Source organism: Phragmites australis, chromosome 7, assembly GCF_958298935.1.
Source record: "Phragmites australis chromosome 7, lpPhrAust1.1, whole genome shotgun sequence".
In the NCBI taxonomy this organism is placed as follows: domain Eukaryota; kingdom Viridiplantae; phylum Streptophyta; class Magnoliopsida; order Poales; family Poaceae; genus Phragmites; species Phragmites australis.
This window is the reverse complement of record NC_084927.1, coordinates 16,984,657-16,999,615: the sequence shown is the minus strand read 5'-3', so window position 1 is coordinate 16,999,615 and position 14,959 is coordinate 16,984,657. Positions and strand designations below refer to the sequence as shown.

General features: G+C 42.2%; 1 protein-coding gene and 1 pseudogene across 1 annotated transcript; both read left to right on the top strand.

The window, feature by feature from the left end:
• Nucleotides 1-10,173: 10,173 nt before the first annotated feature.
• LOC133924044 (70 kDa peptidyl-prolyl isomerase-like) lies at nt 10,174-13,461 on the top strand. The gene is made up of 11 exons (XM_062369416.1): nt 10,174-10,519; nt 10,763-10,849; nt 10,980-11,240; nt 11,319-11,393; nt 11,486-11,566; nt 11,655-11,849; nt 11,950-12,215; nt 12,303-12,428; nt 12,537-12,683; nt 12,768-12,895; nt 13,013-13,461. Exons 1-11 carry the CDS (start codon nt 10,276-10,278, stop codon nt 13,179-13,181), a joined length of 1,779 nt encoding a protein of 592 aa, XP_062225400.1. The 5' UTR covers nt 10,174-10,275; the 3' UTR covers nt 13,182-13,461.
• Nucleotides 13,462-14,672: 1,211 nt separating this feature from the next.
• On the top strand, nt 14,673-14,822 carry LOC133925670 (U1 spliceosomal RNA; annotated as a pseudogene).
• Nucleotides 14,823-14,959: the final 137 nt, after the last annotated feature.

Below are 14,959 nucleotides of genomic sequence, written 5' to 3'. Positions count from 1 at the left end.
TGTTTCTGTCCATCTGCATCGGTCATAGAGTTTTCGCTTGTGGTTGATGGTTGGATATGTAGGAGATCGTTGAGTTGGTCTTTGTTACATGTTTGTTCATAATGGTTTCAGTTATTTATGTTCAGTTGGTTATAGCAAGGTAGAGTTATGTTGCTGTTAGTTAAGTTAGTTGCTCACACATATATGTCTAGGTTTCTTACCGCTTATGTTTAACTTAACCATGTGGTTTTTCCTTACTAATGGCTCAATGCATAATCCTTGGACTCGAGCTATGTATATGTGCTCTTTATGGTTTAAGTCTTGCGAGTAGTTTCGTACTCATGCCTGCATTTTCAGGTGCTGCTGGTGAGGAAGAGCCGGTGTTTGGCTACTTCTTGCCTGTGATCAGGGTGGTGGGCAAGAGTAGTTCACCCTACTCTCGAAGGTCGTGTTTTGGGGTGGAGCCTAAGGACACGTGGCTCCACTATCTTTTATTGTATAGGTTTATGTTTCCGCTGCGTAGATGTTGTTGCCTTTTGATGTAAATTTTTGAAAATGGTTGCATGTTAAAGACTTGTAGTATAAATTTTAATTACTCGCTCTTTATTAAGCTATATTGTGATGTGTTATGTTGAAAGGCACGTGTTCCGATCTTGGGTACAAAACACATGCTGGGACTACCAGGATACTATTATGGTTAATCGTTGAAGTCTTGATTATGGAAATAATCGACTTAATGATTAATTAGAATACTGTTTGGATGGTTCCTCACAGCCTTCCATGCTCTGCTTGACCTCCACATGTTCAGCTAGAACTACCCTCGACTCCACCCGGCCTCCTTGATCATCCAGCACCAAGCACTCCGCTTGGCCCCGTTCATCCCGCCGTCAACCACCAAGTTGCATCCATCACATGCACACCATGAGACAAGTAAACACATATCTCCAACTCCAATTCCAGTTATCCATAATCAATATGCTCAAATGAAATCCCAATCAATTTAAATCACATCAACGCTCATGCAAAACTGAAGATCATCAAACTAAAAATAAATACCAATGTCAATCACTCATCACAAGTAAACCAAGACACATTTCAACTTGGTTTCTCAATCTCCCCCTTGATGAGTGCATTGACAACCCTCAAAGTACAAAGTTTTTTATTTGAAGAAATTAAAACAAGATAAGCTTATCCAAGTGACCAAAAACTTGAGAAAGAAAAAAATATGTCACTTGGCATAAGAAAGGTTGCAAAAGCTCTAAGAGAGGAAAAGACGAGCCAAAAAACTCAAAAGATCAAGAAAAACTCAAAAACCAAAAAACACATGCTCCTCCTTAATGATTGCACATATTCCATTTTTTTTTTGTTTCATTTCTAGATAAATGCAATTTTCTCCCTGTTTGTTGAATATTTGTGCATAATATCTTTGTCCATATTTTCTTCCCCTTTGGCAATGCAAACATCAAGGATACATAACTATGCAAAAGATGTGCAAATAAAATACAAGCCTACAAAGCTTCGCATATAGATCACAAAGCACTTGCAAGGACTAGAGATATCAAAGCACTAGGAGGAGTAAACAATATAAATCATAGGCGCACAAAGTCTCAAAGTGAGTTCATGTCACAAGCACCGGGAGTGAAGCAAGTTTTGATTATATTGTTCAATTATCCAAAATATGTCACCATAAAAGCATTCACAATTTCATGATCAGTGCAAAAGATTAGAAAAACTAGTGCTATGTCAAGTTAAAACTAGACAACCAAGTTCAGCCCGACAGGCTATGAAAACACCCACATATCAATCCAGGCCTTAGTTTGACAACATGAAAAATAACATTCTTAGCACATTAAAACGCACAAGTTTAATTTCTCATTTGATTATTTAACTATCCTCAAGTGAGTTTTAAGCAACCATGGGTTCATTTCTTTAACAAACTACATGAAGGCTTAAGTCACCGTATTGGATTCAATTTTAGCTCAAAACTTGATCATTCATTTTATTAACTCAACATAGGATTCAAGATATGCAATTTTTCACAAAGCCAAAACAAGTTGTGCCTTTGCGACACAAAAGAGCACATGCTCTCACAAGGGTTAATCATGGGCTAAACATTTACATAAACAAAGATCAAATACCCCTAATCCGTTGAACTGAATAAAGCCGCCTAGCACAAGCTTTTTACGGAACTAGCCCTAATTTAAGCACTGATCAAGCTAAAGCAAACACTCAAATATGACAAGAGATTATGTTTACATTTCAAGTTCATTCTTAGAAAAGACAAGGTTGCTCAACATATTTTATGTCATATTTCAATAAGAGCATAAGCTTACACAAATTGTTATGCATCCACTATACTTAGAACAAATTCACAACTAGTACAAGAAAGTGTAAAGAACATATAAGTGAGGCTTGCTAACATGATTATCTTACAAAAATGCTATGCAGTGCAAATACAATAAAAGTAAGATAGAGTATGTACAAAGGCAACCCCCTCTCATACAATGCCGTAGGTATGGTACACACCAACCTCTCCCCTCAGAAAGACAAATCTTGTTGCACCTAGAGGCTTGGTAAAGATATCGACTAGTTGGTATTGGGTATCTATGTAGCTCAACTCAATGTCTTCCTTCTTATTGTAGTCTCTCAGGAAGTGGAATCTCACATCTATATTTTTGATTTTGGAGTGTTGAACTGGATTATTGGCTAAGCTTATGGCACTGGTGTTGTCAAACAAAAGTGGCACAGTCCTGAAATCTAACCCAAAATCCCTCAAGGTAGCAACCATCCAAAAAATCTATGAGCAACAGCTAGCAGCAGCTACATATTCAGCTTATACAGTAGACTATGCAACGCAGGCTGCTTACGAGAAGAACAACATACAAGAGAAGTATCTAAGAAATGATAAGTACCAGAGGTACTCTTTTTGTTAATTATACAACCAACAAAATCCGCATCCGAAAAGCCACGAAGAGAAAGCAAAGAAGATGCAGAAAACCATAGGCCATACTCAAGATTGTGCTTAAGATACCTTAGAATGTGTTTCATTGATTGGCGGTGAGACGTCCTCGGTGAAGCCTAGCAGCGAGCACACAAGTAGACAGTGAAGTGGATGTCGGGTCTTGTCGCCGTTAGGTACAGGAGGGAGCTGATCATGCTCCTGTACTCCCGTTGGTCCACCTCCTCATCATCTTCATTTTGATCAAGCACGATCGAGGTAGTCATCGGTGTCGCCAATGGTTTTGCATCGCTCATGTCGAACTTTTTCAGCAAATCCTCGGTGTACTTTGTTTGGTAGATGAATGTACCTTACTTGCATTGCTTGATTTGCAACCTAAGAAAGAAGCTGAGCTCGCCCATCATCGACATCTCGAACTCCCTGCTCATAGTTTTTGCAAACTTGGCTACAAGTGCATGAGAAGAGCCACAAAAAATTATATCATCCACGTAAATTTGAACAAGTAAGAAATCATTACCATGCTCGAGAGTGAATAAATTTTTATCAGCTGACCCCATCACATACCCATGCCCTGGCAAAAAAGATCTAAGCCTATCATACCAAGCCTTAGATGCCCGTTTAATCCCATACAAAACTTTCTAAAGCTTGTATACTCTATGAGGGTATCTGGGATGCTCAAAGCCTTGGGGTTACTTGACATATACCTCTTCCTCTATAAAATCATTTAGGAAAGCACTCTTGACATCCATTTGATACAACTTGAAACCTCGGGATGCCGCAAATGTAAGGAAGATCCTAATAGCTTCTTAGCCTAATTACTGATGCAAAGGTCTATCTAAAGTCTATCCCCTCTACCTGAGTGAAACCATGAGCTACTAGTCTAGCCTTGTTTCTTACTACAGACCTATCATCTTCCTGTTTATTTTTGAAAATCCATTTGGTGCCTATGGTGTGAACATTTGAGAGTGGCTCTACTAGGACTCAAACTTGGTTCTCTCAAAGTTTTTAATCTCTTAATACATGGCATTGACCCAAATCGAATCAGGTAAAGCATGTCCAACATCATGAGGCTCAAAAGAAGTAACAAATGCAGAATCAGTGACATGAGCATAATAAACAGATTTGGACCTCGTTACCCTCTCACCAAGGTCGCCGATCATCAACTGTGGGGGATGTTGCCGCTGAAATTTTTGAGAGGCTTCACGTTGTGAGATGACCTCCCCCTCAAACACTGCTGGTGCAAGCTCGAAAGCAACTAAAGTGGAAGTAGAGGTTGCAAGACCCTCTGCCGGTGTTGAGGAGGTAGGAACCAGCTCAGGAGCGAGTGTAGTAGTGGGAAGTAGTGGATCATCCTCGTTATCCCCAGAAGCGGGAAGGTCTCTTTCTACAAAAATGCTTTCGCTCATCTCCTGATCACCTAAACACTTAAAGACAGGGCTAGCACAAGGAGTTGATTCATCAAAGGTCACATCACATGACTCCATGATAGTGTTAGTGTCAAGATTAAAGATCTTGTAAGAATGATCATGAAGAGAATACTCCAAGAAAATACCATCGGAAGAACACGACTCGAACTTGTCAAGATTACCATGCTTTAGGATGAAGCATCGACACCCAAAAACTCTCAAATGTGAAACATTTGGGTTTTTTCCCAAAATGCAACTCATAATAAGTCAAATTCAAGATCGAACGCAAGAAAGTTCGATTGGAGATGTAGCATGTCATGCTAATAGCCTTAGCTCAAAACTTTCTAGGAGTCCTATGCTCATCGAGCATTGTCCTAGCCATCTCCACCAAAGTGCGATTCTTCCTCTCAACAACACCTTTCTGCTGAGGAACACATGGGACAAAAAATTGATACTCAATGTCATGCTTAAGACATAAAGCATCAAAGAGATAGTTCTTTAACTCGGTGTCATTATCACTGTGAATTGCTTTCAATGCACCAAGGAGTTCTTTGAACAATCTCAAAGCCAAGCTCCAAAAGTGTGAAAACACTTCATCCTTGCTCATAAGAAAGAAAACTAAAGAGTAGCGAGAGAAATCATCAACAATGACAAGTACATACCACTTCCCACCCGCCGAACGAACACGGAAAAGACCAACAATATCCATATGGAGAAGTTCTCCCGATTATTTAGTCATCACCAGATTGACTGGTGGGTGAGAGGTGGCAACCATCTTGCCATGCCGACAAGAAGTACAAACGAGGTTCTTCTCATACTTGAGCTTGGACATTCCTTGGATCAAGCCTATGGCACTCATATAAGTAAGCAAGTCAAAGCTCATATGCCCTAGTCTCCTATACCACATCCAAAGATTAGAAGAATGTTGAGCAATCAAACAACGAGAAGAACCAAGTGACTTCAAAAAATCAGCTCTAAAAACTCTCCCAACTCTAAAAATCTGGCAAATCAAAGCGCCTGAATAATCAAGAACTTGAAAGTATCGTGTTTGAAATGCACTTCCAAGTCCTCATCCAACAACTGAGATAAAAAAAGCAAATTGTATCCCAGATGCTCCACCAAAGCCATATCCTTGAGATTAAAACTCTCATTCACCATTACCATACCTTTGACTTTCACCCTTCCTTTCTGATCATCCCCGAAAGTGATGTACCCATGCCGCTTCATCGGGGTGAGGCTGGAGAAACATGATGTATCTCCGATCATATGGTGCAAACAACCGGAATCAATGAGCCACTTGTTCTCCAGGCCTCCACCTACCACCTACATGCGAGCAGAGTAGTAGGTGGATGGCTCAGTACTAGGGTTAGTCATAAACTTCTTAGGAATCCAATACTGGGTCATTCGCCTTGAAGCAGTAAAAACATGTGTATGCAAATCAATACTAGTACGTTGGGGGCAAGAACCACGAAGAGAAAAATATGGTGCGCTAAAGCGCTGGAACTCAAAACCTCTTAAACGTGGATCAAAACCATATGAGTCATGGTAAAATCCACGTCGGGCACCACCTCTAGGAAGAGACTAAAAAACGCTAGAGACTTATGGGTAGGATCGAGGAAAAGGCTCATGTATACCAACAGAGGGGCAATATATGTCCCGGGTATTCCACTCTCACTCACGCCGCTCATCCCTCCTACGGCAAGAGCAAAACCCAACCAAGTGACTCTCTCTTTGACAGTAGGTGCAGTGGTAGCGTCTCTCGGGAATTTGACTACCAGTCACTCTAGGCTCTTTTATAGGGGCTCTAATCTAAGACTGTGAAGCTCTCTTGGATTGTGGTGTGGACTTCTTCTTGATAGGCTATGGTGTGGGTTTCTTATTGTTGAGATGTGGTGTAACATTGATTTTGGATTTCTTAGCTTCTAGGGTAGTAGATGTGGTGAAAACAGTATTACTCTCCCCATTGTAAGCCATCCTCTCAAAACCTAACCTAAGAGCCAAACCCGCCTTATAAACACACATCTTGGTCTTGGTAAAGATTAAATTAATTTTGCCCTTGCCTTTTGAGCATTTTTCCACTAGAGAAAGGAGATACTCATTCTCGGCTAAAAGCTTCTCAACTTGCCCTCTAAACTAGCTGAGTTTGTTCTGAAAGATGATGTAGGTGGGACAGTTCGACTGCACATCCTTTGAACTCCTAGCACTCTCCAATCTATATTCCAACTCCTTGATGCACACTGCTTTCAGTTCAACATCCTTTGCAAGCAAAGGGCAATTCATGCAGACGCCTAAGAGAATGGATCTAGACTCCTCCTTAGAGAGTTTTTCTCAGCAGTCTCAAGTTGATTGGTAACTTGAGCATGCAAAGCCTGAAGCTCGGCAAGTTCTGTCATAACCACAAAACAACTCTCACACTCCTCACCATCACGCCTAGACCTAAACAATGCAAGCTCAGATGAAACAGACTCATACTTAGGCCTAATCTCCTTCAACTCACGCATAGCTTTCTTAAGTAACATATTCTGGCTAACGAGAGCATCATTCAAGGTATCGATTTGGATGGAAAGTTAGTCATAGAAAGGTAATACCTCGGAGGGATCAAGCTCGGGGTCACTGTCATTGTTGTCATTTGCCATGAAGTAGAGGCCGGTGAGGTCCTTGGCCTTCTTCTTGCTCTTCACTTGCAGTTCATCCTCCTCTGAGCTCTCCTCCTCGCTTGAAAAGGTGTCGATGTCGCTGAGAGCTACCACGAACGCCTTAGAAGCCGCCGTGGCCGCCTTTCTTGGTCATATTGCCACGATTCTTCTTGAAGAAGGGCTTCTTGTTTTTCTTCTTGTGCTTTTCATAGTCGTGATCGCGGTCTTCCTTCTTCTTGGGCTTGGGGCAGTCCACCTTGAATTGGGTGGTGTCACACACTCAAAGCAGGTATGAGAACTATCCCTTCTCCGTCTCGATGGTTGTTATAGAAGCGGGTGAATGTCTTCACGATTAGTATCCTCATCGTCAAGCACATCCACTTGCTCTCTTATGTTAGAGACTAAGGAAGATAAAGTAAATTCACTAGATAAAGTGTTAACACAAGAAATAGTAACTTCAGAGTGGTTGCCACCGCTAGGTCCGGAAACTAACGCCATGTTCTGAGACAAGGGGTTTCCAAGATCAATCCGAGACGTCTTGACTATCTCGGTAGACTTGAGCTTGCTAAAGAGTTCATCACAAGTTAATGTGTCGTAACTTGATGACTCTTCAATGCTCGAGGTCTTTACTTCCCATATGTTATGATCCAGAGCATAAAGAATCTTGATCACTCTCTCGTGATCAGAATAGGGCAAACCACCAGTTGATCAAAGATTGCAAATAATTCCATCAAAGCGAGCGAACATGGCATCCAAAGACTCTTCAGGGTCTTGCACAAACATTTGATATTCTTAATTATATGTGCTTTACGTCTGGCCTTAATCCGATTATTGCCTTCATGAAAGACACTAAGAGTAGTCCAGATCTCCCAGGTAGTACGGAGGTGTTAAACCCTGTCAAACTCATTCCGACTCAGGCTTGTGAACAAATATTTCTGGCCTTATTGTTGGTCTCATACAGTTTGATTTGAACTTGAGTCGTACGAGCAGCCGGGATCTCGTAGTTAGAATCAACTACCTCCTAGATTGGACTTTCTTAGCTTAAGAGATAAGCCTCCATGCACACCTTCCAATACGAAAAATCACGGCCATCAAACAACGAAATCTTCCCACTTCTCTCCATGTCGACTACGGATCACAAAGCCAATTATGGTCAACAAGTGATTAAACCGGCTTTGATACCAATTGTAGGAACGAGATTGGTGACTAGAGGGGGGTGAATCAGTGCATTAGCAATTTTTTTGCGAAATCGATAGTCTTCTCCTATTTGGATCACCCAACGCACCTCAAAACTCAAGTGGAAGCAAAAATAGGGAGAAATTTTAACAAGAGAAAATCGAGGCAAAATGACTCCACGGATGGTATATGAACCATAAGTTTCATTTAAGATTAATGCATGTGTCTTAGCACTCGAAAGATCACAACTTGCACAGAAACAAGAAAAGATAAATACCGAGTAACAAAACTCTCCAAGTTGATTGTCTAGAGGAAAGGAAATTCAAGGCTCCATCACACAAGCATGTGTATGTGAATTTTATGCCTTTAGCAACAAGAAGAATGACCTCACAAGGTGCTAAAATTTCAGCCAAAAATCAAAACAAAAATCAAAATTAAAAACCAAAAAACTTGCAAACTTGCAAGGGAACCAACAGAGGAAAACTAGACGAAAGGAAATTAAAGCATATGAAAAAAAATATAAACTTCATCGTTTTTTCTCTCAAAACTCTCACCTATTACATAAGCTAAGCACTCATCCTTCTCTCATCTAAACCCTAGCTCTAAGCTCTCAAATGAGTGGCACAAGGTTGCTCAAGTGGTTGGTTCAAATTCTCTCATAGCCCTACCCCTCTATTTATAGGTCTAGGAAAATTGACTTTTAAATTTCCTAACTTTTTCCCAAAATACTCAATTCTTATAGTACACTCTTACTACCACCGAGGATATTTTGATCCATTTTGTTCTCTATTCATTGGGCAGCCGTTACACCTTCACGACTTAGCTTCGTCTCGATGCAAGTTTTGCGTTGGTGCGACGTACTCCTCTAGTCCTCCAATGGTTTTAAGGCCAAACCGCGAAACCGCCTACACACTTCTCAAAGCGTGACTCGCCACCTCGCTTACACCTTAAGTAAGCGTTTCGATGTCGATACATGTACCCTGTCAGACGATCCTGACGGTCGGCAAGTCTCTCCTGATTCCGGTTTCTTAGGCCGCCTTGTCACTTACATCGGTATTCCTTTCGTTTGACTTTATCAACACAACGTCTCTATCCGCCTTCCATACTCTGCTTAACCTCCACATGTTCAGCTAGAATCACTCTTAACTCTGTCCAGCCTCTTTGATCATCCGGCACCAAACATTCCGTTTGACCCTGATTATTTCGCTGTTGACCGTCAAGTTACATCTATCACATATACATCATGGGACACACAAACACATATCTCTGACTTCAATTTCCATTAATCTATAATTAATATGCTCAAATAAAATCTTAAATCAATTTAAATCACATAAACGCTTATGCAAAACTGAAGATCATTAAACAAATAAATACCAATATTAATCGCTCATCATAAATAAATTAAAACACATTTTAACTTAATTTTCATTTTATCTGACCTGACAATCATGCCAGAGAGATACTTATTCTCCTTTCAAGAATAGCGTGCAGCGCGATTGTCAGAACATGAAAGGTACAAGAATATTCTTTCATGTTACAGCATTATTTCAGTTAAACTACGGAAATTTTTGTGGTGTCAAAACTAGAAAATTTGTCATAAACGTTGTACTAGTAGTATTTGTTAAAATGTTAAATAATTTTAATATTATTTTTCTAAAAAACACAAATAATGAGATTATCATGTTACTACCATTTCAGTTAGACTGAGGAAAAATTTGCGTTGGCATCTTGGCATTTTTTTTTACAATTGGTGCTTGTGAAAGAGAAGGTGTTGTTGAGTTAGCTAAGGACCTTGCCTTTGTTAATCTTAAAGAAAGATAATGGATGGCCTTTCCTTGTTGGTGGACGCAGGTTTGCAGCGCAGTCTCTGGAAGCATCCACGGCCTTCCAAAACTCTCCCGCTCTTGCAACCGCTCTCCGGAAGCATCCACCAGTCTCCTGCCCCCGTCGCGCGGTCCACCCCCAGAAGAACTCTCCAGAATCGCGTGCGCCCCTATAAAATGCTGGCCCCGAACGACCTCGCTCCGGTGGCGAACGAGTCGCGGAACCAGCAAGAGCGCACAATTAACTCGGGAGCATTTCGTTGGTTGATTGATCTTTCCCAGCCGGAGAACCGATGGCGGACGACGCGTACGACCTCCCCGGCGTCGGCGAGGAGGAGGAGGAGGTGATGGGGGACCTGGAGGAGGACGAGGCCATGAAGGACCTCGACGGCGGCGACGACGGGGACGATGAGGACAACTTCCCGGGGACGATGAAGGTCGGGGAGGAGAAGGAGATCGGGAAGCAGGGGCTCAAGAAGAAGCTCGTCAAGGAGGGCGAGGGTTGGGACCGCCCCGAGACCGGCGACGAGGTCGAAGGTACGTGCCGACTGTCGACGCGTCTAGTTGTTCAGTTCAGCCGCTGCACGCATGAGTTGAAACAGAATTAGAAACTGCACGCTAAGCTCTGAATTTTGCGGATCAGAATGCCCGCTGGCTAATAGCTATGATGCCTAATGCCATTCAAATGTGGCTGTGATACATCATGTCGGATCATGATTTGTGCTATCTTAGAATGGTAGACAAGATCGATATTTGACAGATTTGAATTGTTTACTGCAGTTCATTACACGGGCACCCTTCTTGATGGAACGAAGTTCGATTCGAGCCGTGACCGTGGAACCCCCTTCAAGTTCAAGCTCGGGCAAGGTACTGCTATGTTGAAACAATTTCAAGTTTTGAACATATAATCATTAATCCAACAATTGTAGCATCAGTTTTGCTCCATCGGTTGAGCATTAAAGTAGCATTCATCATGTGTACTATTTGCCGTCCGCAGGGCAAGTGATAAAAGGATGGGACCTCGGCATCAAGACCATGAAGAAGGGCGAGAACGCAGTATTCACCATCCCGCCTGAGCTTGCCTACGGCGAGACTGGCTCATCGCCAACTATCCCTCCAAACGCGACGCTCCAGTTCGATGTCGAGCTTCTGTCCTGGGCCAGCGTCAAAGACATCTGCAAGGACGGTGGTATCTTCAAGAAGATCCTTGTTGAAGGCGAGAAATGGGAGAACCCCAAGGACCTAGACGAAGTTTTCGGTATGATGCCTTGTATTGGTGCTGATATTTTATTTTGAATACAGTTTTTGACATGTTTTGCTCAAATGATTCATGCAGTTAAGTACAATGCGAGGCTCGAGGATGGAACTACTGTGTCCAAGTCTGATGGTGTTGAATTTGCCGTCAAAGATGGTATGTATCTTGTAAGCTTTGTCCGTCATGATGTGCATAATTAACTCTGAACCGTTAGTCCTCTAATAAACTAAAAAAAATAATGTTGACAGGCTACTTCTGCCCGGCACTCTCCAAGGCTGTGAAGACCATGAAGAAGGGTGAAAAGGTGCTACTCACTGTCAAGCCACAATGTAAGTCTCCAAAATTCTGTAATTAGGTCTATTTTTTTGTACATTTTTGGATTTGGCATCAGGCATCATTAAATTCATTTGTGGTCAGATGGATTTGGCGAGCAAGGAAGACCGGCTTCAGGAGATGAAGGTGCTGTTCCACCAAACGCAACTCTGCATATTGATCTCGAGCTGGTCTCTTGGAAGACTGTGACACTGATCGGTGATGACAAGAGGATCTTGAAGAAGGTCCTCAAGGAAGGCGAAGGCTATGAGCGCCCTAACGATGGGGCAATTGTGAGAGGTGTGTGGCATATGCTACTAGAAATTCATGTGCTTATGCTCATCCCACCTGCTAAATGTTGCAATTCTGTTACATAATACAAATTGTTGTACCTGTGCAGTGAGGCTTATCGGCAAGTTGGAGGACGACACTGTGTTTGTCAAGAAAGGGCATGATGGTGACGAGCCGTTTGAGTTCAGGACCGATGAGGAGCAGGTCATCGAAGGGTTTGACAGGACAGTGGTTACTATGAAGAAAGGAGAGGTTGCGCTGGCGAGAATACCACCTGAACATGCTTTTGGATCCACTGAGACGAAGCAGGATCTTGCCGTGGTTCCTCCTAACTCCACTGTCTTCTATGAAGTGGAGCTTGTTTCCTTCGAGAAGGCAAGTCTAAAATCCCTCTTACTTGCCTGTCTATCTTAGTTGCTGTTGTTAATCTGAGAGTGTTAAAATTGTATACCTTTCTTTCAGGAGAAAGAATCTTGGGATTTGAAGAGCAACGTTGAGAAGATTGAAGCAGCTGCCAAAAAGAAAGATGAAGGCAATGCGTGGTTCAAGATGGGAAAGTATGCCAAGGCCTCCAAGAGATATGAAAAGGCAAGTGACAATGGCCTCTTAACCTAAACTCTGTTGTACATTGGATGTGACTACCTAGCAATGGGCCAATGGCTCTTACCTCCAATTATTTTTTCTCCTTTTAATTAGGCTGCAAAGTACATTGAGTATGACAGCTCCTTCAGCGAGGATGAGAAGAAACAATCTAAAGCTCTGAAGATCAGTTGCAAGCTCAACAACGCGGCGTGCAAGCTGAAACTGAAAGAGTACAGAGAAGCAGAGAAACTATGCACAAAGGTATTGTACAGATTTGTTATGTCTTGTCTTTTTTTCGATGTTCTGGTCGGTGAAAGTAAACTGAATGTGAGCGCTGGCAATCAGGTTTTGGAACTGGAGAGCACAAATGTTAAGGCCCTGTACAGAAGGGCGCAGGCATACATTGAGCTTGTTGATCTGGAGCTGGCAGAGTTGGATATCAAGAAAGCCCTGGAAATTGATCCCGATAACAGGTAAATTACCACTCTGCCAATTGAACTTCCATCAATTCTGATCCTTGAAATCTTACAAGGACTATCATCTATGCTCAGTAGCTAAACAAGAATAACGCCCCCTGTTCTTATCATCAGGGATGTGAAGCTGGTGTACAAGACCCTAAAGGAGAAGATGAAAGAGTACAACAGACGAGACGCCAAGTTCTACGGCAACATGTTTGCGAAATGGAGGAAGCTGGAGCACATGGACAAGGTGCCTGGGAAGCAGGAACCTCAGCCCAAGGCCATAGACAGCGCTGCATAAAAGCTCTACGCCTTGTCGCAAGGCCGTGTTACTACCGACTGGTTTCCATGCTTTAACTACGTGGATCAGAGGAGAACGGTTTAGCCATCTCTACTGTCACCTGTGTCGTCTGTCACTTCGTGTATGCTGCGGCGTTGTACCCATATGTACCCATCTCCGTTCTACGGTGCACTAGACTATGCTATAATAGACAATAGATCTACTGTATAATTTTATGGTCGTCCTGCAATGATATTTCTCCTCGTATCAGTTATGAATCGAGCATGGATTTTGAGTTGTATCGGGCAGGTCTGTTCCACGCTAATTACCGATCTTTTCTTGGTCAATTGGATTCGTAGATTATTTGGGGATTGTAAATGTCCATACTCAGGGCCTCTACTGTAGGAGGGAGATATTTACGTTCCTAAATCTACACTTCTGTCCAACTTCGCTCAGGTAAATTGTCATCCTGACAGCTCCAGTTCTCTCAAATTCAAGCTCTCAATATCGGTATTGAAAAAAAAAGAGACCATCTATCATCGTACTTACCATACTCTTCTCCTTGGGTTTCGGTAAGATTCATTACTACATGCATGAAGCCAGCTTCGTCCCCGACTGACCGACCGCGTGGAGACGTCCAATGCCATAGGAAATATTTACCAACACAAAAGTGATCAAGACAAGTCTGCAAGAAATCGCCCTTACGAGTTTCTAAGGTAGCAATAAACTCTAATTTCTGTTCTCTAGATGTGTCAAACATAAACCTATATTTAGGCTATCTCAAAAGATTCCCTTCATTCAATAACTCGTTTTTTAATAACTCTAATTTCTGTTCTCTAGAAATACATCAGTTCAATTTTCATACGACGCCGTGCATGTGCTCCAAGGGCCATTCCACCAAACCAGCCACTTTATTCAGTTTCCATAGGCGCACTTTACTTATTTATAACTGGAAAAAATTCGAACAGACCCAAATTTTTTTGACCGAAATAATATTTTTCTTTCACGCCCGGAATAACCGAAGTTCTATGAAATTTCACTAAAATTAAGATCCCTGATCGGTGGACCTTTTTAATGTCTTTTAGTGAGGGGTTGCGCACCTACCTCGATGTAAAGAGATCAAAATGTAAAACTTTGTAGTGCAACTCTTCGAAGACTTACTCTCAATAATTCTTGAACTTTTTTGCTTTGTTTTTCTTTTGGCTGACTAATATCAGGCGCAATCCGGTGGCTGCGGTGCTGCAGCCACAAGGCTTCGCTTCCCTTTTGCGCCTGCGGTCCGTGCGACCTGCGCGAGGGAGCCGTGCCGTGAGGACACATGCTCGGTAAACAACATGGAAGTCGGCGGGCTCTGTAGGCGGGCCTCTGTTGAGAAACCAAGTCCAATACGAACCCCGATTAGCCCAGCAGCAAACCACATGTTTAGCCGGCAGAATAATACCATACCGGCTGGCAAACCGGAGGACAGAAGTAGGATCAGAGTAAAGCAAGACCAGGAGGCACCTTGCAAACATACTTACCTGGATGGGGTCCATGGCCGATCAAGAAGGGCCATGGCCTAGGGCAGGAGCCTCCATTGCACTTGGAAGGAGTATTGGCTTACCATCTCCTTAAATAGGAGATTGAACGTCATAATTTATAATATTAATTTTTAAATATTATGAATATAAATAGTTTTGTTCTATTTTGGGTAAACTAAATTAATCTTGGTCTTTCTCCGTGGCTTGCATCATAGTCTTTTACAGTGATTTTGGGTATACTGGATAGCGGGTGCGTCGTTCATTTCAAGAATCGATGTG

Coding starts and splice junctions, on each gene's coding strand:
- LOC133924044 (XM_062369416.1), top strand. CDS start 10,276: ATGGCGGACGACGCGTACGACCTCCCCGGCGTCGGCGAGGAGGAGGAG. Junction 12,216..12,302: donor AGCTTGTTTCCTTCGAGAAG/GCAAGTCTAAAA, acceptor CCTTTCTTTCAG/GAGAAAGAATCTTGGGATTT. Junction 12,429..12,536: donor CCTCCAAGAGATATGAAAAG/GCAAGTGACAAT, acceptor CCTTTTAATTAG/GCTGCAAAGTACATTGAGTA.